Genomic DNA, 25,327 nt, shown 5'->3' on the forward strand with positions numbered 1-25,327 from the left:
TTTCTGTAGGAAAGTAGTAGGTGAGAGAGTTATCTTCATTTGTCATTGCTGTTGAGACTGAACATTTTTCATATGCTTATTCACCACTGGTATTCCTTCTTCTGTGAACTCTCTATTTTGATTTTTGCCCATTCACTAACTAGTCTCTTACAGTTTTCTTGTCAATCAAAATAAGCTCTTAAAAGATATGAATCTTTTGTCTGTCATATTAGTCGCAAATGTAAATATATTTCACAACTTTTTTGTTTTTGTTAACTGTCTTGGCCATACACAGATTTTTTTGTTTTTTTGTTTTTTTTTAAAGACAATCTGATTCTAAATACAGCCCAGTGCCCCCAGTTTGAGCCTGCTTTCCCTGATTAAATTGAAGAGGTTTGACAAAAGATCTGGAAAGGCCATTTCAGCTAATCCTAAATTTAGATCTGTGAATAAAAGTGTGTGGGCCCGACTTAAAGATTGTTCAGTTCATATGCACTTTTGCATGATTTATGGAGAAGGAAATGGCAACCCACTCCAGGATTCTTCCCTGGAAAATTCCATGGACAGAAGAGCCTGGTGGGCTATAGTCCATGGGGTCAGGAAGAGTCGGACAAGACTGAGCGGCTGAGCACACACACAAAGGATTTAAGAAGATGGGGGGGGAGGGCAGGCATGGAAGCAGTTTGTGCCAGAAATTTTTAGAATTCTGAGGTAAGAAGCCAAATCTCTCCAGTCTCCTGCGTGTTGGGAGGGGGAGTAAATTTTGTGCCAGCAAACAGAACTCTTGATGGAAAAGTACTGCTCTGGGTTGCAGATGTGTACGTGGCTTGGCTTTAATTATTTTTTCCCCTTCTCTCTACCCTTTCTTCCGCTCCCCTCCCCCTGCCACCATAAAGAGGGCAGCCACATTAAGACTCTGAAGGGTACAGACAGTGCTTCCTCCATGAGGCTGCTCCTGTGCAGCTGGTTAGCACATCAAAGGCCGGATGAAATACCAAGGAAACAACGGCCCAAATCTAGGATCCTTCCAAACTCCCACCTTCATCTGGGCTCTAGCACAGGGTTATTGTGACTGCCAAGGATAGCTCGACCAACTTCAAATAGAAGAACGCTGCCAAACAAAGAAACTTTGGTGATTATTCTGAGCCAAAAAACCAAACCAAACAAACAATAACAACAACCAAAAAAAGCGCAACAGAGTATTGCCCGCTGATGCCCTGGGATTGAGCAAATCAGTGATTGCAAAAAGGATTTAGTGTTCCAAACACGAACCCAAAGCAGATCAAACGATCTGATCTGTTTCACCAGACACTGGGGGAGTTATCAGATGAGGCCCAGGCACTGATTTGACCTATCCCGAGGGGTGTCTGCCCCACAAAATCTGGTGGGAGGAGGATTGGAGAAAGGCTGCCAAGGGGAGCCAGGTGAAAATGGTTAGTCTGAGTCTCTAGCAGCTAGGGTGGGAAAGGAGTTTAAGGAGTCAGTTTCTTGTCTCCTAAGAGAGCCTCGTGATCCCGAGGGTTGGCCGGGTAAAGATGAGTCTCCTGAATGGAAGGCTGGGAGAAGGTTAAAGCAGGAGAAATGGAGTTAGTGTTTGGTTCGCATCAGGTGGCTGAGAAGACCTTACACAGAGCCCGGCAAAGCCAAGCGGGTAGGTGTGTGATGAACAACTGGGGGTAAGGAGGAGGGCTGCGTGATGCGTCGCAGTTAGCTAGAGGCTGGCGTGGGGATGGCGTGAGGCTGCGACCAGGCCCTGCAGGTACTGCTGAGGGGTGTGTTCCGCAATCCCCGCGGCGGAGGAGGTAGGATCCGGCTGGGGGAGGGGAGCCACCACCAAACAGGCCAGGTCTGGGGGCCTGAGCTGGGCGGGGCCTGACTGAGTCGCGCCGGGAGCCTCGGCTGCCGCGGGGAGGCGGGGCTGAAAGGCCCCGCCCGTCCGCCTCCGACTCCGCCCCGCCTGGCTCCACCTCCTCCGCTGGCTAGTCTTGGTCAGCCGGGCCCCGCGCTCCAGTAGCTCGCGGAGAGGGAGGAGAAAGCAAGTTCCGGATCCCTGCCTATCCCGGCCCAACCTTTGCTCCAGCGATCATGGCTGCCGAGGATGTGGCGGCGACCGGCGCAGACACGAGCGAGCTCGAGAGCGGCGGGCTGCTGCAAGAGATTTTCACGTCGCCGCTCAACCTGCTGCTCCTTGGCCTTTGCATCTTTCTGCTCTACAAGATCGTGCGCGGGGACCAGCCGGCGGCCAGCGATAGCGACGACGACGAGCCGCCCCCGCTGCCCCGCCTTAAGCGGCGCGACTTCACCCCTGCCGAGCTGCGGCGCTTCGACGGCGTACAGGACCCGCGTATACTCATGGCCATCAATGGCAAGGTGTTCGACGTAACCAAAGGCCGCAAGTTCTACGGGCCTGGTACGGCGGCTGGCCGGGGGGTCGCAAAGACAAAAGAAGGGGCCCCAGCACGGGGCTGGGTCCCGGAGGGGCGAGGAGGGAGCGGGGCGCCCGGGGAGGGGCTGGAATGGTGTCCAGCCTGGGAGGGCGGGGCAGGGAGGCTCCCCGGGCGGGCAGGGGGCCAGAGGCACCCTGGAAAGGCTGCGAGCCAGTGGGATCGCAGATTCCCGGTCCGCACCGCCAGCCCCGGCGTGGGGTGGAGGAAGAAGACTGAAATGCCTAAGCCGGGGGTGGATGGGGGGGTGAGATCGTCAGTCTGGAAGGCTGAGGGTGGTGGGGGGTGGCACAGCAGAGCGCAGTGTTGGAGGAGTTTGGAAGGTATCGGGTTCGAGGGTTCCTGGAAGGAGGGGATGATGTCGGTCTGGGGAAAGGAAATGAGAGTGTCTCGAGGGAAACATGATGGGAGGGAGGGCGAGAGGGGGTCGGGAGGTCTAGCCTTGGAGGGGCCGGGAAGGCCGATGACCCCAGGAGTAGCCATGAGGAATGGGGAGGTGTGGGAGAAGGAAATGGGAAACGAGATTAGCAGCAGGTTGGAGCACTGTGCGTGGCAGTGAGTGATGTGTGTGTGCTCTGTGTGATGCGTATGTGGCATGTCAGGCTTGTGTGTGTGCGTGCGCACGCGTGTGCTAGCAATGTGGCATGTGTCAGGTATGTGAGTGGCATGTGTTTGGTATGTGTGTGGCAGACGGGGAAAGCTGGGAGGTGAACAGGGGAGGCTCCATAGGGGGAAAGGAGCTGGATGTAGAAGGCTGAATGTAGTGGTCGATAGGAATGTGGCAAGACCAGAAGGTAATACAGTATTACACTCCATAACAGGAGAGAAGGAACTAGAAGCCAAAAAAAAAAAAAAAATGGAGGGAGGGAGAAGTGGGAGGATCCTGAGAAACAAAAGGGGTAGGGCTACGGAGGCTGCTGGGTGTGGGGTTTCGTGGAAAAGCCAACCCGAGGGGAAATGAGGGCTGGTTGACTGAGGAGCTGTTGCAGAGGGACAGGCTTGGTAGGCCTTAGAAATGAGGCTTCTCCAGGCTTGGTTGCAGAACAGAATCACCTGATGCACTTGAGGTACAATACAGATTCCCGGCCTAATCTCCCCCAAGAGTGGGGGAAAGGGGTGATCCAGAAATCTGCATTTTAATACGCCCACCCCCAGGCAAATTCGAGGAGTCTCCAGGTTGGGAAAGTTCTGCTTTACAGCATGTTTGGATCAGAGGAAGAAGGGGTTTTAGCTCCTCCAGTATGGATGCGTCTAAAATCAGGGGGTTCAGGGAGAGGAGGGAGAGCGAAGAAGGCAGCAGTCTGCCTTCATCCCCACTCCTGGTTTGTTTTACTTTGCCCCTCCAACTCATCAACATCAGATGTACTAAAGCACTCTCCCACGCCACAGTTTTTCCTTGGGGAGGATTTAGAAGACCTACTTCCTATAAACATGTAACTGTCAAAATAATTTGAAAACCATACCTATATTATTTGTCACTTACAGTGGTGCACCTGAAGGCTTTATCAGTAAACATAATCATGTAAATATCTGTTACAACCAAGCCACCCCATAAAGCAGTTGAAACGTGCCTGGAGCTTCACCATATAATTGTAGTTTGCAAAGTCATTGAGAGGAAGGTAGGCCTGTGTACAGAGCTTGAAACTGGGAGTCAGGCAGCCTGGGTTCTCGGCCTTGTTGGGTCACTCACCACCTGTGTGACCTGGGGCAAAGCATTGTTCTCTCCAGGCCTTAGTTGTCCCTCTTTAAAGTGATAGAGATGGCCCGTTGTGCAATCTCAGTCTACCTGCATGAGTCCATGCATCTGTAACATCACGTGGCAATTACACTTTGTGTTATAAAGGATTCCTGAAAATGATTCATTATTTTTAATGATGTTGTATGTATGGCACCTTTGTGGGTGCTGGGAATATAGTAGTGAACAAAACAGGCCTACATCTCTGCTCATGGAGCTTACATTCTGGTGACTGTATATTCTGGTGGATAATGTATATATTCTCCAAAGATTTTTAATGCTCCCCTCAGAGTGTTTTCAGTATTCTGTAACCATAAGTTCTAAAATGGTGAGGTCCAAACCCATCCACTTGGCCTGTTTACCTTCTCTAGTGGAAATGGCAGTATGTAATGGTGATGAAAAACAACCATTTTTCTTCGGAATCTTATGTGCCTTTAAAAGTTGATCATAAATTTCGTCTAATTTGTAAAAATAAAAGTGTCCTAGTGGATTGAGGTTTCAGGCCATATTGAAATGTGATCTGTTCTCATACTTGGTATGGTGAAAGTGAAGTCAGAAAGTGAAGTCACTCAGTCGTGTCCAACTCTTTGCGACCCCGTGGACTGTAGCCCACCAGGCTCCTCCATCCGTGGGATTCTCCAGGCAAGAATACTGGAGTGGGTAGCCATTTCCTTCTCCAGGGGATCTTCCCAACCCAGGGATCAAACCCGGGTCTCCCACATTGCGGGCAGACTCTTTAACCTCTGAGCCACCAGGGAAGCCCACTTGGTATGGTAGTTACCTGCAAACTTCTTCATATCTGACTTGCTACTTGATCTACCTTTGGGGAAACAACACATTGTTTAAAGTACACTGGATTCTTTTCATTTACTGGTGCAATATTAAAATAAGTCGAAAAACCCACTTGAAGTACATACAGAATGATTCACTGCTCTCTTAGACAAAAATTTAGTATCATTATGTATAATAGCAGTCAGATATTTTACAGAATTTTCAGTCTTCAAACCCACCCAAAACAGCTGACAGACCTGATTCCATGCCTTCTTTACTGACAGTGAAGATTATGTAACCTGTGGATAGATTTCTAAACCACTGATACTCATAAAATGATTTCTCCTGCAGAGGCCATACATTAATGTTCAACACAGTCTAGTCTCACAACCAAAGATCTCTATGAGACACTCTTGGCTCATTAAATTGCATCAGCATACATGTGTAAAATGTTTCTGTTTACACTCTAGTGTTTCTTATTTTCCCAGGTGGCGCTAGTGGTAAAGAACCCACCTGCCAATGCAGGAGGCATAAGAGATGTGGGTTCAATCCCTGGGTCAGGAAGATTTCCTGGAGGAGGGCATGGCAACACACTCCAGTATTCTTGCCTGGAGAATTCCATGGACAGAGGAGCCTGGCAAGCTGCAGTCCATAGGGTCGCACAGAGTTGGACATGACTGACTGACTTAGCACGCACGCACGTTTCTTATCTTCAGAAACCATAACTTTCACTGGTGCAACCCCAGTCCCTAGAACAGAGCCAGGTTCTAGGTTCAATGTCCAGAAGTTAAATTCTGATCCATGAACTATATCTTGGATCATTCCCTACTAACACCCTCCCCCCAGGAGATAATCATTTATGGCTTTTTTATTAGCTATTTGCAATCACAAGAAATGCTGCTGCTGCTGCTCCTGCTGCTAAGTCGCTTCAGTCGTGTCCGACTCTGTGACCCCATAGACGGCAGCCCACCAGGCTCCCCCATCCCTGGGATTCTCCAGGCAAGAACACTGGAGTGGGTTGCCATTTCCTTCTCCAATGCATGAAAGTGAAAAGTGAAAGTGAAGTCGCTCAGTAGTGTCCAACTCTTCAGTATAGCATTTTGATTTAGGTATTTAAAAGTTTAATGACAACAGGTCGTTCAGTATTCACTAGGTAATAATCAAAGGATCCACGTCAATCACTTAAGGTTTCCAAATGGAATTTGATATTCAAAAATGGGCTCTCCATGCTCATTGGTAAGGAAGCCATTTCCTGTGTGTGAGCCACAGAGAAATTGACTGTCTAATAGACAATTGGTCTTTGGTTTGGTTTTGTTTTTAAAGAGGGGCCGTATGGAGTCTTTGCTGGAAGAGATGCATCCAGAGGCCTTGCCACCTTTTGCCTGGATAAGGAAGCGCTGAAGGATGAGTACGATGACCTTTCCGACCTCACTCCTGCCCAGCAGGAGACCCTGAGTGACTGGGACTCTCAGTTCACTTGTAAGTGGGTTTTTTTTTTTATTTTGCCAGGGTCAGATTTCTACCAATAATGGGATTCACAGCAGTACAATAGTTATTACTAAGCAGCCTGCAACTGCAGAGCATTTTGATAGGCTCCTGAATCTTGGACAGATCAAGTTCATGGCTTGAAGTAATTGTAGCAGTGCTGAGTCACTTGCCATGACTGCATCCCAATATCTAGCTAGTTCTCTGTGGAAACCTGGGTTTCTGTTTTTGAAATTTCTGAGGTTTGCATAGATTTTCCCACTAGGATTTGGTGTGCAGGGGAAAGGAGAGTGGCCATCTTGGCTACAGAAGGATTTTCATAAGCCCTTACTTGTAGAACTTGCTGTTTAAAAGCAGCCCACATTGCTGTTAAAGAATGAGAGACTTGTATTATACAAAACAGCTTCTCTTTGAATCTAATTGAGCCTAACTATAGGCCTCATCTACAAATGATGCTTATAATCTGCCCAGCAACAATGGTGTCTACGTTTTTTAAAAAGAAAGCAGAAAGGAGACACTTGTTTCCTGGCTTATGCTATGGACCAAGGACTTTGGGGGGAAGTAAGGATGGAGGTCAAGTTGAAATCTAAGAATTGGGAAATTGGCTTTTGTCCAACCCAAGTGTTTAATGATCTCTTTAGCAATATTTCCCTGCTAAGAATTTGAAGAATAATCTTTCCAAGCTTTGAAACAGTATGTTAAGATAGTGACCATTTCCTTGAGGGTCATTTTTCATTGTAAATGTCATTTTCTATTTACTGTTCTCTATAATTTTTTTTTTTTTTTTGCTAAATTCAACTGTTTTGAGAGTAATGCTGACCTCAGAGAGAGTTCTGGATTAATAATTAGCCAGGTATAACTCTGCCTTTAGAGTTTGGATCCCAAGTCAACTAAGTATAACTTTCAAGTCCAGAGGCAAGTCTTTGTACTCTGAAAACATAATTCAACTATCTAACAGTCCCTCATTTTTTGCATCTTCAGGATGCCTTTGTAACAATAGATTGTTCTATATGAAACCAATGAGTTGTAATTCATAATTTACATAGCTCTATTTTATAGGACTTAATTTCATCAGTGGGGTAAAAAACCATGGTTCCCCCAACCCCTTAAACTAAGGCTAGTCCCAAATACTGTCGTGACACTTGAGCTACACTCAAAACTGGCATGGTTCCCCCTTAAGGCAGGTTTCTCAGGTGCCACCCAGCTTTTATTTGTCTTGTACAGTCACAAGCACCCTAGGGACCTTTATAATATGTTCAAATAGGCGAGTTCTAATTGTTCCTGACTATTATTTCACAGCAAAGTAGCTCCAGTTTACCTGATTAAACAGGTTGGTTACTCCTTTAATTCCTACCCATATTCAGAAGAGGAGTTCTCTTGACCTCTGACACTGTGATAATTAACCCTACACTAACTTGGCCCGATAATACAGCCAATATGGTGGTCATCTGCTGACTCCGTCCCTCCTCGAGTCTCTTACATTCTGGTTACTCTCTTAAACCTGCATTCTCCAAAATCTCCAGTGTTCTCCTGTTTCCTTTACCACTGCCTTTAACCACGTCTAGCTTTTTTTCCCCAAGTTGAGGGAAAATTCTGTCTCCTGCTCTCCCCTTTATCCTCCGAGACTATTATCATTCCTTCCTCTGTCAGACAAGCATCTAGTAATCATGGCTGTCCCTAACCACTGTTCCATCCCTCCTTGCTCTCTACAATATGGTTTCTGCCCCCACCATTCCACTGAACCTTCTGTCTCAAACGTTTACTGAGACCTGCATCTTGCCAACACTAATTGCACTTCTCCAGTCCCTGTTGTCAGTCTCTGGTCACAAAGTCCCCATTTCGGTGCACGGAGTCTCCAGCGTTCACTTCCGTAACTCCTGTCTCCAGTTGCCTTTAATGGGTCTCATATCCTTCCCTTTCCAGCCCCATGGACACTGCCTTCGTCCTGGCTCACGTTTCTCCCCGTGAGGATCTGCCCGCTGGCCTCCTAGTCACCCTGTCCCTGGACTCTCCTGACTAACTCGCCCTGCCCTCTATACATAGTGGAACCGTTGTTACCATAGCGCTATTTCACCTTGTCATTCCTTTGTTGTGCACTTTCGGTGCCCTTTGCCATCTGGGATAAGTTCAGACGCCTCAGGCTGCCTTTGCACATCTTTCATAAGATTTTCCCACCCTGTTTGGCTGACGCTGCTCCCAGTCTCCTGCCAAGTCGGTCCCTTTATTGCTCCCCAGATATGTTTGGTCTCACCTGAATGCCTTTGTGAATGGCGTTGGCACTTTGTGGAAACCCCTCCTTCCCCAAGTCCTTCTACACATCTTCCAAAGCATATCTCTCTCCCACGAAGTGTCCTGCAACCCTTCCAACTAACTCATACCAAGCCCTTGCTCTGCTGAACATTCCCCTACACACAAACAAACCACTTTGACATTACCTTGCACACACATTGTCAGGCATCACTCCCCATTCTATACTTCTATCTGCTGAACAAAACTAACTCCCTGGGACTTGGCTGGGACTGTGGTATAAACTGCCTTGAAGAATCCCAGCATGTTTTTGTGTTGCTTGTAGGCCTCTCGTAAGTGCTTTCAAACGAAATATGTTAGTGGTTTTCTCCAAAGCGTGAGAATGACCAGTTGTGTCATCTTCTTTTCTTCCAGTCAAGTACCATCATGTGGGCAAACTGCTGAAGGACGGGGAGGAGCCCACCGTGTACTCAGACGAGGAGGAGCCAAAAGATGAGAGCACTCGGAAGAATGATTAAGGCCTTCAGCGGAAGCATATCTATTTTTGTATTTTGCAGAATCATTTGTAACATTCCAGTCTGTCTTTAAAACATGGTGATTTCAATATTTAGAAAAGTTTTGAACTTGCTGTACATTTTTTTAATTAACATCACTAGTGACACTGATAAAGCTAACTCTGTCTTAGAATGCATGATATGTTTGTGTGTCACAAATCCAGAAAGTGAAGTGCAGTGCTGTAAGACAAATGTTATTATGGTTTTTCTTCTATTTGTAGTCAGTGCAGGCTGAATTGGAACTTGTATTTCCTGAGAGACAGGTAAGACATGAGTATTCCCCCCAAACAGGTTTAAAGGTTAAATGTGTGAAGTCCTTCAAGCGTCAAGAAACAAAGAATGGACTTTGAGTCATGATATTCTCTAAAGATAGAAAATCCTTTATTTCTCGATTGACCTAACTGCATGATTTCTGTTTTCTCTACCTCTAAAGCAAATCTGCAGTGTCCCAAAGGCTTTGGTATTAATTAAAGAGAGCAGTCCAGTACAAAATGAAATCTCAAAGCTGGACTCAATCACAGGTAACCTACTTTTCTGTTTGGGGACAGCATCATTGTCCTGTGCTCTTTGGAACACTCAGATGCCCTTACTTAACAGTAATCTCCAATGAGCCTGAAAATAGGATCTCAACATTCCAAAGCAAGCTTTGGCGAAAATCAGCTGGCTTGCCTAAAAACCAAAAATACATGAATAAGATTGTAGGACTATTTTCCCCACCCCTGTGTTCTTGGTTATTTCACATGATTGGACATGCGAGGGGACCGTGTAGGACAGGAGCAGATTGTTCTCTAAGAGCCTTCACACACACCCCTGAAGAATGAGGAAACCGTACACATTACTGGCCAAGTGGTTTTTAAAGTGTATTCATAACCTAACAGTTATTCTTCTGTTGTTACAAAACTATAGCCACTGCAAGAGTTGTAGTCAAGTGTCTTGGTCTTTGATATTGGTCTTGGTTAACAATAAACTTAGCTTAAGTAGACTGTACAGTTGTATGACTTTGTAAAAGTATTATATGAATAACTAGTGAGGTTTCAAACTCTTGTAATTGTAGTTGAATAGTCATTGTATTTTCTTGTGAACTGTGTTTAATGGTTTTACCTCAAATCAGAAAACAAAATGAAGTGCTTTGGTCAGTTAATAAAATGGTTTTACCCAGTATAGTGTGGGGGATTGCCTTATTTCTTTTAAACTTTAATCTGAGGAAGCAGATTCAGGAGTTTCACTTCTGAGTGATGTTTTTTGTCTTCCAAGAGAGACAAGGAAAGGGGTACAACTTCACACCAAAAACCAAGTACCAGCTTATCCGGTTAAAATAGTGAATCGAATTTACTTTTTTGTCAGAATTTAATAAACTCAGAGGCAGACTTCTGCCTTGAATTATAGCAAGTTTACTAAGGAGTAACTCTAGTGAAGACTTACTGAGTGCCAAGGCAGGTTTTGTTTTTGCTTTACGTATCATGGGATTAGGAAAGTGTTCAGGAACCTTATGGTCGCAAAGTTGATTCACTTCATGCCAAAAGGATATGAGACTTACATATGCAGTCGGTTGTATAAACAGACAACCTATTACTCTGAAGATGAGTGTTTTGCCATTTTCATGTGAAAATTGACAGACTCTTCTTACAAGGGAGGTACTCCCTGAACCAGAGAGGGCTCAGAGCTTTCCAGCTTTTATGTTCTCAAACCATATTGTCTGTTTTTGTTGTTTTAAAATGTGTCCTTTTCCTGCATTAGTTTTCATCCAACAAATATTTGAGCTGCCTGTTTTGTGCCAAGCAACCTGTTAGGCCGTATGCTTTGGGGGAAGGGGAGGGAGAGAGAAACTGGGCCACCATTGCAGCCTGAGATTAGGCTGCTCCTTTTACTCAGTTAAACAGGTTTGTCTTGATGCCAGGTGGAAAACATCCAGAGCCTGGTTAAAAGCTTCAACCCCAGATAGCCGGAATCCCCCCATTCAGAACTAAACATTGTACTGATTACAGGTAAAGGGATATTACTATCAGGCAGGACTTTCCTGTAGAAACTTAAATCCAGCTCACACAGTTATAAGCCATATTATGTAAAAGGCACTGTTTGAGAAGATGAGGGAGTGGTGGTTACAGCCATGGCACCAGCCATGCCAGCCAGGGAGGGGCCAGGTGAACAGCTGTTTCCTCCTCCCCTACTTTCTTATAGTCCCTGCCTAGACACTGTCTTCTTAGTCCCAACATCTGAGGGTCAGAAGCAGCATTTGCTATGTGCTTGCAGCATCTCTGTGGCTTCTCTACACAATATCATGTTCACCTTACATCAGAGGGCCACACTTCATGCAAACCCTCGATCCAGAATGAGCAAAAACAGCCTTTGCTGTCTCAGAAAGAGCTCTCTGAACAAAAAGAAGCTCTAGAGTGCCCAGTGGCCCTCTAAGGTACAGTCCGCCTTTGTTACAGATATTTAGAAGAAATTTGCTGTACATTTCCTGTGAAAATACAATTAACTCTTTCAGGATCAAAGACTGATCACTGAAGCCCCTCACATCTATGACTGGACTCCCCATCCCACACCCACACATGTTTTTGGAAATTGGGCAACTTCTACACTTTCACCAAGGCCTGAACTGTGTGTGTGTGTGTGTGTGTGTGTGTGTGTGTACTCAGTTGTATCCAACCCTGCAACCCCATGGACTGTAGCCTGCCAGGCTCCTCTGTCCATGGAATTTCCCTGGCAAGAATACTGGAGTGGTTGCCATTTCTTCCTCCAGGGGATCTGCCCAACCCAGGGACTGAACCCACGTCTCCTGCATTGGCAAATGGATTCTTTAGCACTGCACCACGTGCGAAGCCCTAAGGGCTGAGGTGAAATTCTGTGGAATCTGTTTTGCTGCCTATAAAGAACTGATAAAACCTTTGCTGAAGGGAGAACAGTCTTAAGTCAAAATATGATTCTCATTTATCCAAAAATGAAAATACAACTGCATTTTCATGAGCTCTGACAGTCAATTGCCATTAACTGGTATTATAAAGGGAGATGTTGACTCAAAACAGTAGTGAAACCAGACATATTTTCAAAGAAAATATTACTGCAGGTGTGTGATATTCTATCCAGCACATCTGGTCAATGAACAAAGACTCTATGACAACTTTATTTTTAATATATCTGAAAATCAAACATGTATTATTTCTCTACCAATGCAAATGACAAAAAGGAGCAGCAATGTTAGTGCAAAGCAGCATACTACAGGTAGAAATCTCACCCTCCCACAAAGTGGAATTATCAACATTTAAAAGTGAACATGTTGAACAGTCTTGCAACAAATGAAAATACATTTATTTGGTTCTTAAGTTCAAAATTACCAGGTTACAATGGCTTTCTACCTGAGGAATTCAAACAAATGTAACGAAAACACATTAACAGACTTTTAGTTAATTCTTAAAGCACTATTAGTAATGCATACAAGGAAAAACATGAAAACATCTATTTAAAAAGACACAGATTAAAGTTCCAGCCCTTCACTGGACATAGGAAAAAGATATGAGAAAACTTTTGCACCACTTAAATAACAGCACAACAAAGAATAACAGTGTTAATTAACAGAAAGTGAGTATCACATTTTCAGTTCTAAATCATTCCATCAATCCATTTGAAAAGTTCAGGAGAAATTGTTCTCATCCTTGTTTAAGGCCTACACACACCAAAAAAAGGGATTTGCTCAAATCTAGAATGCATTACAAGACATAAAAACCCAAGGTTGTATAGAAAGTAAACACAAAACCAGTATTTTTACTTTCTTCTAGGTCCCAGGATGGTATTTAGACCAAAATATTACATAGAAGTGACTTAGCACCAATTCTATTATACAAAAAAAATTTTTTAATTGCACATGCTGTATTCTGCAATGTATTTTTTTATGTCTGGTTACTGAGCAGCAAATTGTTTTCATGCCTAAAATCTCTGCAAAGAAAAATTATCAAATGACAGAAGACATTGAGTTGTTTTTTCTTTCTTTTTTCCAAAACAAGCATAGCTTCTTTCCATTACAAACCATAATGTTCTGTGTTTCAAGGGCATTAAACATGAAGAAAACAATAGGGAGGATGGGTCTCATTGGAAAAGAATAATACCTGGTTGCCACAGGTTTTCTGACAAAATACAAGCTGTTATAATGTAAAGGCTACTCTAGACAATAGTACTCTGAACATTAATAGTCATTGCTAGTCCTTAGAGGAGAAAAGGCACTCACCCTAGGAGTGATTTTTCAGATTGGACAAGCCAAGCCTAGTTGATGGCTTGTGTGACTCTGATGGCAGAGTCACTAGCTTGCAAGTAGAACTGAATACAAGAGAGCTAACAAATAAATGAATGATGTGAAGATTTTCTAGGCATCTCAGATATCAGGTTGTTCAAGAGTCTGGTTACAAGCACACATCATGCCTTATCATTCTGGGCAGCCACACTGACTGGTGTCCTACTTTGGCTTGACCAGCTGGTCCTTTTCTATGGACTATCAAGTTAGGACTATTTGAAATGAATCATGTAATATGAAAATGTTGCCTTCCACTACTTTGTGGATTAAAATACCTTTGCCCGCTGCAGGCAGTCAAATCTCTTTGAGGTCTTCCACTGCCATGTCAGCTATAGTTTTGTTGGAAGAAAAAAGTCATCTACTGCCCCCCCTGAGCTCCTAAATCCAATATAAGGCAGAATGAGTCAGCCGGGCTTTCAATAGAACATGCACTGCATTAAGATGTATGTCTTTACGAATCTATAAAATATCTCAATTTAAAAACATATTCAAGGAGTCCAAAACCAGTAGGTAAAAAGATAAATTGCTTATGTTAAGAGTTTACAAATTCTGCACACATACAATTTTCCCCCCACTAGAAAAGTATGGGCTTTACCCTTGACTCTTCCTAACTCCATGGCATTACTGAGGGTTGAGGAGGCACTTGTTACTGTTTTATAAAAGTCAGTTTGGGGATATTCAGTGGCTTTTTACAAACTGATGTCACCCAACCCTGAGTGAAAGGATTACATAACCTGAAATGCAATAGTGTCACATCCTCTCTTCCCAAGTGCCATTTTTGGTGCCCCAGGATTGTTCAATATTTCCTTTGACAAATCCCAAGTTGTATCACTTCAATCCTGTTGCTTTTCTACGATGGAATGACATGGGGTTCTTCCAAAAAAAACAACTCTGCTAATGGTCCACTGTCTGTGTCAGCCTCAAAAGACAATCTGAGCCCCTTTTAGATTCTTCTTCCAAGGCTTTGTTTCTAAAAGGACAACTCTTTGAGTCCTATGAACATATTAATAAGATTAATTTCCTTCTGGTAGATGCTCAGGGAACCCTCTAATGTCATGGAGAAGTCCAGTGTATGTTCTAGGTGTCATCTCTCTTATCTATAGGTATTTCTAGATAAAAGTCAGGAAAGTTTGTTGCTTCACATGGTGTTCGAACCAAATCAAAGAACAAGTAGAAAGATCCTTATGCATTCACTGCCATCCCTTTGAAGATAAATGATGTTAAATGATAATGTTATGACAGCTGAAGAACCGTAGAAGGCTATCTTAACTCCTCTCAATGTGAATTTGCTCCTTTGATGGCACCAAATTAAAGCTGCAATCGAACTGTAGAAATGTCTGTCCTTGGATAAGAAAGTTTTGCAAGCACATTGTTTTACCAAGTTTTTGAATCGGGATGTTTGGTGTTTCCAGTTTGCCAACACATCTGCCACACACACACTTTGATCTATACTTTATACTTTGGCAAGAGAAGCAAGGTTTTGCATTTGACCTTGCTCAAGCTCCTAAGTGTTTGCTCTCTTGCTCTGTAGTTGCTAACTACATAGCTACATTTGGTTTTAAATTTTCTTCTTGCAGATTTTTACTGTGAATAAGGGTTTACTGATCTAAGAAACCTTCAAAACATTTGAAAATAAAAAGAACTAGTGAAGTTATTTCTCAAATGGCTTCTATCAATGCGCTCCAGACTGTTAGGTCTGATGTAATAACTATCAGAATTCAGCATGAAATCTCCAGAATACTCACGTCTTTTCATCCTTCCTGCATCCCAGTTATATTCTGACCTCCATGGTATCTCTCTTCTTTTGGGAAAATCCCACAAATAGGAAGCATCAGCAGTTTTTGGTGATGTTACTGGCACTTGCAAGAGCCTATAGTTGACTCTGTGGTCAAATGCACTATCACTAAACTGCCTCCTCTTTCCTATGACAGTGTCTAACTGATCACTGGCACTGGATCTGTGGTGGTGGCTTTCATCAAATAAGTATTGGGGAGCCAGTATTTCCCTCTCTTTGCTGTTGCTGTCCTCATTTCTAATGGAATTGTTTTTACCCTCAAGCCACGAACATCTCAGTTCATAAGTAGACCTCCTGCCTGGTTTCCTAAGCTTGTATTCAGAGTATTTTTCCTCCCCATCATGTTTCCACTCTGCATGCAAGGCCTGCTGACTTGACATAATTTCTGGATCACAAGTGATGATTTCATCAGCATCAAGACATCCCTTTTCTGGGCAGCTATCATATGTGGCCACAGACTTCTTTTTCTTCTCTTTGTTTACACTAAGATTATCACTGAGACATTCAGAATCACTGCTTATTTCCTCTAAGAAATCTCTCAACTTCAAATCAAAGTCTTCTGACTTCTTAGATGAGGAAACTTGGCTTTGACTTGTGGATATGGGATCCTGGACTTGGTAAGCATGAGTCTTTTCCAACAGATGGCTCTTGTCATCAGTTGGGGACAGGCAATCACCAGCTTCACTGGCTGTGTCCTTAAAATGATGTTTAAACTTCTTCGTGCATTCTTCAGCATAATCCACTTTTCTTTTCTTTTGTGATATATGCTCAGTATCCCAAGAAAGATTTGTCCAGAGATCATCTTCTTGCACCTGTTCTCTCCTATCTAGATGTTGCATTTGGCTCAAACTGGTTGAGCGATGCTTATGTTTTCTCAAATTGATTTGAAAGCTATTTCCTTTCACAAGGACGGTTCTCTTCCACTGACATGTGCTTGTTATGTGACTTGGTTCTAGGCAGATGCGGGCATATTTTGGAGTTTGATAATGGTTTAAAAGATAGTCAATAAATTCATCTGTTTCATAGATCTTCTGTTTCCTGCTATGGTCTCTCTCAACAAATCTGGAAGAATAGGAGGTATTAGAACCATGCTGGTCTTTCTCAAGAGATTGACCTTGAGTCATTATAATTTGCAAGGAATTCTGTTCACAGCTCAAACTTTTATTGTATTCATCAGTTAATGATTTTCCAGCTTTCTCTTTTCTTGCTGAATATCTTTTTTTTTTCCCCCCAAGGCGGTGGGAAGATTTACGTAAGTGAGCTCTAGCTTTTTTCTTCATTTTTCGTTTACGTTTATAATTTGACTTGGAAACAGGGCATTTTAGCGTTTCCTCCTGATTTTGAAGATACTGAGTGTTTGGTTCTTCTTTCTTCAGAGTTCCTGACATGGTCCCCAGAGCATAATGAGCTTTGAAGCCTGCAATATTCGCCTTCCGTGGGTAAAATTCTTCAGACTCCTTCAAAGAAAAAGGTTAAAAATCTCACATGAAAAGCTCAACAGGTTAAAAATCTCAAAGAAAACTGGGCTATATAGCACTGTTCTGAAGAGTTTCTAATTACACCTAGGGTAGATCCAAATTAGGAATAATAGCACACTGAAGAAACAGGATGTACAAAATTAAATGTCCCCATCTAACAGGAGCTGCTTTGACTAGGTCTGTGCCTGTCCTTATGTTAGAAAGCACCCCAGTTACATACCTTCAAAAGCACATAATCCTTTTTTCCTTTGTTCACAAATTGATGGGTCTACTTAATGTTCCAGGTATTGTGCTCAAGGGTGGGAAGCTGAAGAGGAATAAGAAATGCTCTACAGCGCTCCCTGGGGCTACAGTCCTAGAACAAGAAAAGACTGGTGGGTGAAATATGTGTCTTAAAGGGTCAGTTGGCTTTATAAAAGCCAAACTGCATTTTTGGGTTTTATTACGGCCTCTTCCTATGGATTACAAGTGAGCATGTCTTTGACCTGACCACCTCGGTTGGAAACAAGATAGCAAGTAGAAAATATGGCTGTGACAATGGTGCTCTCTGCTGTCCATGACTGCAGGGCAGGTGGAAGGTGTGGACTACGGCCCCTACCCTGCTGGGAGAGCTTGTACTGAGCTCCCACTGACACTCGGCACAAATCAGGGCTCAGAGCTTACCCAGGACTTGGGATTCAAATTTGGTACCACACACATTGAAGAGAGGAATTCTTCAAAAGAAGTCACTTTTGGCAGTCATTAAGGCAAACTAACGGAGAAGGCAATGGCACCCCACTCCAGTACTCTTGCCTGGAAAATCCCATGGACGGAGGAGCCTGGTAGGCTGCAGTCCATGGGGTTGCTAAGAGTCGGATACGACTGAGCAACTTGACTTCACTTTCACTTTTCACTTTCATGCACTGGAGAAGGAAATGGCAACCCACTCCAGTGTTCCTGCCTGGAGAATCCCAGGGATGGCAGAGCCTGGTGCGCTGCCATCTACGGGGTCGCACAGAGTCGGACACGACTGAAGCGACTTAGCAGCAGCAGTAGCAGCAAGGCAAACTAAAAAAGATCCAGCTCGCCTTATTGTCAAGATAAATGTGAGGTTTTTCTGATCCTTATTTCATGCAGTTTGATGGGCCATACCAATGAGAAAAAAAAAACAAAAAACAAAAACAGGTGAGATGGCAAATATACCTAAAATCAACTCTACTGAAAATGAATGCCATTCACTCTTGGTGTCTAAGAACACTGAATGTGGCTTTTCAAATGAACGCTTCGGTCTTTACTCTGGGGCATCTGCTGAGTCTGGTTATCTTTAGGAGGTCAGTAAATGGGAGAACAAAACCTTCCCCAACTGAAACTCTCCAAACAAAACAACTGGCCTATGATGTGAGGTATTCCTTAGCAAACAGCTGAAGACTAGACTAACATGCCTGTTCAAGGCCCTCCTTTCCCGTCCAATCCTGTCACTGATGAATGGCCAGCGAAAGGTAATGTAGGACTACAAACTCCACATCCCTCCTCCTGGCATTTTCTGTTAGCTCCATTAGGAGCTTAGAAGAGTAGGTGCGCAAGCTACACTGCTCTGAGTGACATCGTCCCAAAGCTGAGAAACACAAGGTGTGTGTGTGTGTGTGTGTGTGCACGCCAGATGGTGGAGGTGAGACCCAACCCCTTCAGAGAACCTGAATATCCCTTTGGTCAATGCAAAATTGTGGTTATTAGAGACCAGCCTATTGAAAACAAACCTCAACGAATACAGTAAGTCTTCCACAGCCACTGGTTAAACAATAGGCTGCTGTTTCAAAGTAAAGGCCATAATGACTCAGAGAGGTCACTAGCTACCCAAACCAAAGAACAATGGGGCAAGAGCCTTACTGCAATTTTCCTTAGGAGTGCCCGAATCAGGTAGAGGGCCTCCAGCTGCGTCTGGGTCAGTGGGATCTTCCTCTTCTCCAGGTCTTTGGAAGAGTTGGACCCTGGTTGGGCCCCCACTTTGGCGCTGTCCTTCTGTCTCCTTTGCCGGTGCCTGTCCCTTTCCTTCTGGGTGCGTCTCTTGACTCTGGCCTTTCTCCTCTTTTCCTGGACCTTCCTCTCCTCTTTCCTTTTTCTGGATAATGATTAAGAGAGTGAACCCTTTAGAAGGTGTTTATCGGGCAAAAGGGTTACTCTCTTCCCCACTACCTCCTCCCTGGCAGGAGTTCCCCAAAATCTCCAGCTACAACACCCCAAGGCTCGACATTAGACCACTGAGGACAAAAGACACTGTGACACATCAGCCAAGGGGAGAGATGCTTAACGAAGTTGGTCAGTTAGAAACACGTACAGGAGACCTCATGCAGAGAGAATTTAAAAAATAAAGGAAGAAGACTACTGAATTCAAAGGAAGGGCCTCAACCTCCCCCCACCCCCTGCACTTTCTCAAACCAGAAGCAGGGACTATGGGATCTAGCATTTGCAGTGATGATTCCATTTCTCTTGAGATCAAAACCTTTCCTGAGCTGGTCACACAGACGCAAATGAAAGTAAGTCAAGGCACTCAGAAAATCTTAAAGGTTAGAACTGGTCTTTAGTGCACACTCCTTAACACAGTGAAGTGTTAGTCACTCAGTCATGTCTGACACTCTGTGACCCCATGGACTGTAGTCTGCTAGGCTCCTCTGTCCATGGAATTCTCCAGGCAAGAATACTGGAGCAGGTAATTCCTTTCTCCAGGGTATCTTCCCAACCCAGGGATTGCACCCAGATCTCCCACATTGCAGGCAGATTCTTTACCATCTGAGCCACCCAGTACATTATCATAAAAACAGGCTGATTTAGAAGAATATGGGCTTATTTTTCTGTTTTCTGAATATTTAAGATGTTTTGGTTAGGCTCTCATAGAAGCATGGAAACCTGGGGGGTGGGGGAAGGGCAGGGGAGGACAATTGCCTGAGGGAGGACCGAGCCCCAAACTGGAGGATGAGCTCAACTGCATAATCGATCTGGAAATTTGGGGGGGCTCATTACCTTTACTGGGATCAGCTTCTGGCCAGGTTTCACAGCCAAGACCTTAAGTAACTCTTAGCACTCCGCCAGCCAAAAAAACGTGAGAGGCACATGGAAGACTATTCTTAAACTCCTATAATTTGGATAAAAGGCTGGAAGAATAAACCTGCAAGGGGAGGAGCCAGGAAGGAGGTAAAACTGGTTTGGGGAGCCCCGTAGTTCTGGTCCAGCTGTCCCTTCTTGGCAAACCCTTGACAATCCAACGGTCCTTTCTAGTCTCAAGCTCCTAAACTGCTCAAAGAAGTAAATACACAGGCTCCTTAAATTCACAGAAAGAACTTGAACCAACAGGAAAAACGGTCTCAACAGATCCTTCTGGGTTAGTTTGATTATTGATCATCTTATGAAAGAAAATCTTTTCCAAAACAGAAAAGAATTTTCCCCCAAAATTTCAATGGATAGGCAAGGTAAACTTTGGTAAATTTAGGTAAACTGGTGAAACTTGTAAGTTGGCAGGCTAGAATTCTCATGCGAAAAGTACCCGGCCTTTTTTTTTTTTTAATGATTATTAACTCCTAGACAACCTAATCTGGTTGGTCCTACTATTCCTCATTACTTGCTCCTCCTGACAAGCATACTTTTAAAGTATCTTGTTTTTCACTGCTTTCTCCTTTTGGTTTTGTAACAATGTAATGGAAAGACAGCAATTTTCTAATGGGCACCAATTCCTGCTCCCCCCATCATGCTGAAGAGATGAACCCATTCACCTGAAGAGATAAATCCGTAAATCGAAAGTTTAAAAACAGACAAAAAACAGCAAAAACAACAACAACAATGCTCTTCACTGAACTAGGTCTCCTCACCTTTTAGCCTCTTCCTCTTCTCTTTTTTTTGCTTTTTTCCTCTCTTCCTCCAACTCTTGTAATTTCAGCCTTTCTTGATTTCTCTTCTTTATAGCTCCTTCACTGAAGTGTTTGGTTGTATCAAACATAACCTGCTCTCAAACAATTCAAAGTATCATTAGAAAAGTTTGCCTGCTGGCTGGGTATGTCCCAGACCAGAGAGCTAAAACTAATTTGTACCTGTCAATGCCAAACCAAGTGAATTAAAAATGCCTTCTCTGTGTCCCAGTACCCATACAGTTACACTGCCTCTCAGTCATCTCTCAAACTGTCCTTGTGGGATTTCTAGAACTTTCTTTGGCAGAACCTTTGAGGAACTCACCTGACAGCCATATGCGGCATCATAGTGCCCGTATGGACACGAGTTCTAAGGGATGTGAGTATATTGCTTCTGGTTTGTTATATTGATTAACTGAGTTATTAATAATGTTTTTTTAAATCAGCAGAGACAAAAACAGTCCAGAAATGGGGTGGGGGGAGCAAAGATGTAGGAAAATTGACCAAAAGAGATACAAGATCTGACTATAGTGATTATTAAACAACTTTGCAAATCTGAAAATAAAGTAAAAGTCAGATTGATGCACTACAAATAAATTCGCCTAAAAAATATAAGGATGCAGCTGCTGCTGCTGCTAAGTCACTTCAGTCGTGTCCGACTCTGCGACCCCATAGACGGCAGCCCACCAGGCCCCGCCGTCCCTGGGATTCTCCAGGCAAGAACACTGGAGTGGGTTGCCATTTCCTTCTCCAATGCATGAAAGTGAAAAGTGAAAGTGAAGTCGCTCAGTCGTGTCCGACTCTTAGCGACCCCATGGACTATAGCCTACCAGGCTCCTCCGTCCGTGGGATTTTCCAGGCAAGAGTACTGGAGTGGGGTGCCATTGCCTTCTCCCAAGGATGCAGAAGTACCTATTTAAATATGCATGAGTGACAAACACCAAATTCACCATCACAGTTACCTTTGAAGGGAGTGAGCAGCCTTGACTGAGGATGGTACACAAAGGGGAAGATGTTCTCATTCCACTGGTAATGCTTTATTTTTTAAGCTGCTGTAGTGTGTGGGTGGTCATTATAGCGATTGCTAGATCTTTTGTCAGACTGAATAGCTCATAAGCTTCAAACATATATTTTAACCCAAGAAGCCTCACACATAACACACACACACACACACACACACACACACCTGAAGCTACTGAAGCTGAAAGTTCAAATTCACACTAAAGACTGATTTAGAGAAAAAGGGTTTAGCTGCATGAAGGTTTCAAGAACAAGATGACCAGGTATTCAGACAGTCATGAAGCTGTCTTCATGCTGGATAGACAGATTGACTTTGAGAGGAAAGGAACCAGGTTTGTTGGGATTCTGTTTTAGAATTTACCTGACAGTCGTCATTAATGTATAGTTAACTGTGACTCCCATAGCAAAGAGGGAATAAACTGCCTTTCTTGTTTCAAGCTGCATGTTGCCCTTTTCCAGCAATTTGTCAAACAGAAGAAGCATATGAGATACTTCTATAAGGACCATGGAGAATCCTTTAATGTCCCCAAGGAGCTGGGCAGAGCCCCAGACTATAACAACCATCACTTCAAACCACAGCTGGCAGCACGGCTGACAGTAGGAGAATGCCCTAATCATAATGATATTTTGTCCCCAAAAAATACCCATTTATTAATGACAACATAAATCTTTACATTAGCTCTTGATCAGAGCCTCCAGGGTGGTCTAAGGAAATCTGTTCCAAAGGCTTCTTTCTAGCTTTTACTCAAGACCACCTGAACCATGGGAAAAAAAGTTTATAAAACCCTGGCTGCTCCTTACCTTGATGTTACATGCCAGAGCTTTCCCATCATCTCCTTTAAGCATCAGCTTCATCCCGCGGAGGGACTTCATGGCCTTTAAGAAGTCAGTTGACTCTTGGTACTGTATAAATGCCTCGAACGTCTGCAAGCCGAAGTTGAACCCCCCAAAGCTCCCACTGGTTATAACCTCTCGGTAGGGGTCGAGCATTGGGATATCTACATTCTTGATCTTTCCAAAGCTTTCAAAGACCACCCGAAGGATCTCTTCACACGGCTTCTCCCCACTGGAACCTTTGGGAGCAAACCACTTGCAGGGCAGCCCTTCGAAGTATATGGAATTTGGACTCTTATCATGGTCCTGCTCTTCAGACCCATCACCCATCGGGGTGGCCACATTTTCCTTGGGGAAGTGCTCCCACTCTCCCTGGGCGTCTGTCACCACGACTTTTAAGTCTGTTTCCAAGCCATTTAGCTTGATGATCTTCCCGTGCAACTTGGCCTTCAGGATTTGAACCAAGCTTCGCGTTTCCGCCTCCCCCTCAAACCGGATGAAGTCCCTGGTGCTCTTGGCGAGCCGCACAGTGGTAAACTGGTCAGGACAAATCAGGCTCTTCAGCTGGTCCAGAACTTCCCAGTTAGAGACGGGTCTCGAGGGTTCCGGGCTCTCAGGGAGCAACACATTGATCATCAGCTTTGCTATGGGCTTGAGGTAGAGGTGCTGAGCTGCGCACAGTTCTGTGGCCTCTGAGTTATCATACACCACCGTGACCGTCATGGTATCCACAGGAAACCTGAGAGGGTGAAAAGGAACTGTTAGGATACCAAAGGAGGGAAACACAGATTCAGCTTTTGAATGGTGCTAGCAGTTGTTGGCGGAGAAGGCAATGGCACCCCATTCCAGTACTCTTGCCTGGAGAATCTTATGGATGGAGGAGCCTGGTGGGCTGCAGTCCATGGGGTCGCTAAGAGTCAGCCACGACTGAGCAACTTCGCTTTCACTTGTCACTTTCATGCATTGGAGAAGGAAATGGCAACCCACTCGTGTTCTTGCCTGGAGAATCCCAGGGACAGGGGAGCCTGGTGGGCTGCTGTCTCTGGGGTCGCACAGTGTCGGACACGACTGAAGCGACTTAGCAGCAGCAGCAGCATTTGTTGGATTTAGGTCAAACTGATAAGGAAATATACACTACCAGGAGAATTAAGGTTAGAGGTAACATTTGTTTAATGTGTTTTAGAGGTTTCAGAGAGTTTCTATAGACTGTGTCTCAGTTTCCTTAACTGTAAAATAGAAACAATAGGATTTTAGGAAGGAATAAATGGGCATAGTCCTTAGAAGAGTGCCCCGCACACAGCAAGTTCTCAATCACTATAAGCTGTGACTATTATTTATGCTACTTTATCTCATTTGGTTCCTGAAGCAACCTGTGAATAGGTATTTTCATGCCTGTTTTGTAGATGGAGACGTTCAGTGGATTCAGGAAAATTAAATGGCTTGCCTATACAGGAGGTCTTACAAATGGTTGACAAAAGAAGAGAAGGAAAAGACAAAGGAGAATGGGAAAGATATGCAAAGTTCCAACTAAATCCAGAGTTCCAGAAAATAGTAAGCAGAGATAAGAAGGCTTCTTGCTGCTGCTGCTGCTGCTGCTGCTGCTGTTGCTAAGTCACTTCAGTCATGTCGGACTCTGTGTGACCCCAGAGACGGCAGCCCACCAGGCTCCCCTGTCCCTGGGATTCTCCAGGCAAGAACACTGGAGTGCGTTGCCATTTCCTTCTCCAATGCATGAAAGTGAAAAGTGAAATTGAAGTCGATCAGTCGCGTCCAACTGTTCGCGACCCCATGGACTGCAGCCTACCGGGCTCCTCCATCCACAGGATTTTCCAGGCAAGAGTACTGGAGTGGGGTGCCATTGCCTTCTCCAAGAAAGGCTTTTTAAGTGAATGCAAAAAATACAGGAAAACAATAGAATGGGAAAGACTAGAGATCTCTTCAAGAAAATTAGAGGTACCAAGGGAACATTTCATACAAGAGGGGCAAGATAAAGGACAGAAAGTGCAAGGATGTAACAGAAGCAGAAGAGATTAAGAAGAGGTGGCAAGAATACGCAGAAGAACTATACAAAAAAGTTCCTAATGACCCAATTAACCACAATCGTGTGGTCACTCACCTAGAGCCAGACACCCTGGAGTGTGAAGTCAAGAAGGTCTTAGGAAGCATTACTATGAACAAAGCTAGGGGAGGTGATGGAATTCCAACTGAGCTATTTAATATCTTAAAAGACAATACTATTAAAGTGCTGCCCTCAATATGCCAGCAAATTTGGAAAACTCAGCAGTGACCACAGGACTGGAAAAGGTCAGTTTTCATTCCAATCACAAAGAAAGGCAATGCCAAAGAATGTTCAAACCACTTTACAATTGTGCTCATTTCACATGCTAGCAAGATTATGCTCAAAATCCTTCAAGCTAGGCTTTAACAATATGTGAACCAAGAACTTCCAGATATACAAGCTGGATTTAGAAAAGAAAGAGGAACCAGAGATCAAATTGCCAACATCTGTTGGATCACAGAAAAAGCAAGATAATTCAAAAAAAAAAAAATCTACTTCTGCTTCATTGACTACACTAAAGCCTTTAAAGAGATGGGAATACCAGACCACCATACCTGTCTCCTCAGAAAACTGTATGCAGGACAGAAGCAACATTTACAACTGGACATAGATCAATGGAGTGGTTCAAAATTGGAAAAGGAGTGCATCAAGGCTATATATTGTCACCCTGTTTATTTAACTTACATGCAGAGTACATCATGGGAAATGCCATGATGGATGACTCACAAGCTGGAATCAAGATTGCTAGCAGAAATATCAACAATCT

At 44.0% G+C, this 25,327-nt stretch overlaps 2 protein-coding genes across 2 annotated transcripts in view; one reads left to right on the forward strand and one right to left on the reverse strand.

Moving 5' to 3' along the window:
- Window positions 1-1,988: 1,988 nt before the first annotated feature.
- Window positions 1,989-10,376, forward strand: PGRMC1 (progesterone receptor membrane component 1). Its single transcript, NM_001075133.1, is given in 3 exon segments — window positions 1,989-2,389; window positions 6,253-6,408; window positions 9,076-10,376. Coding segments are annotated over 3 exon segments (585 nt in total). The 5' UTR covers window positions 1,989-2,064; the 3' UTR covers window positions 9,180-10,376.
- Window positions 10,377-12,337: 1,961 nt separating this feature from the next.
- AKAP17B (A-kinase anchoring protein 17B) overlaps window positions 12,338-25,327 on the reverse strand; it is a 30,954-nt gene continuing 17,964 nt past the window's right edge. Inside the window, exons 2-5 of the mRNA XM_002699478.7 lie at window positions 22,470-23,241; window positions 20,613-20,743; window positions 18,640-18,871; window positions 12,338-16,752 (exon numbers count right to left, since the gene is read on the reverse strand). Of these exons, the coding sequence (XP_002699524.2) occupies window positions 15,118-16,752; window positions 18,640-18,871; window positions 20,613-20,743; window positions 22,470-23,225 (2,754 nt within the window). The 5' untranslated portion in view covers window positions 23,226-23,241 and the 3' untranslated portion in view covers window positions 12,338-15,117. The remainder of the gene's footprint in view (window positions 16,753-18,639; window positions 18,872-20,612; window positions 20,744-22,469; window positions 23,242-25,327) is intronic.

Source organism: Bos taurus, chromosome X (genome assembly GCF_002263795.3).
Source record: "Bos taurus isolate L1 Dominette 01449 registration number 42190680 breed Hereford chromosome X, ARS-UCD2.0, whole genome shotgun sequence".
NCBI classification, from domain to species: domain Eukaryota; kingdom Metazoa; phylum Chordata; class Mammalia; order Artiodactyla; family Bovidae; genus Bos; species Bos taurus.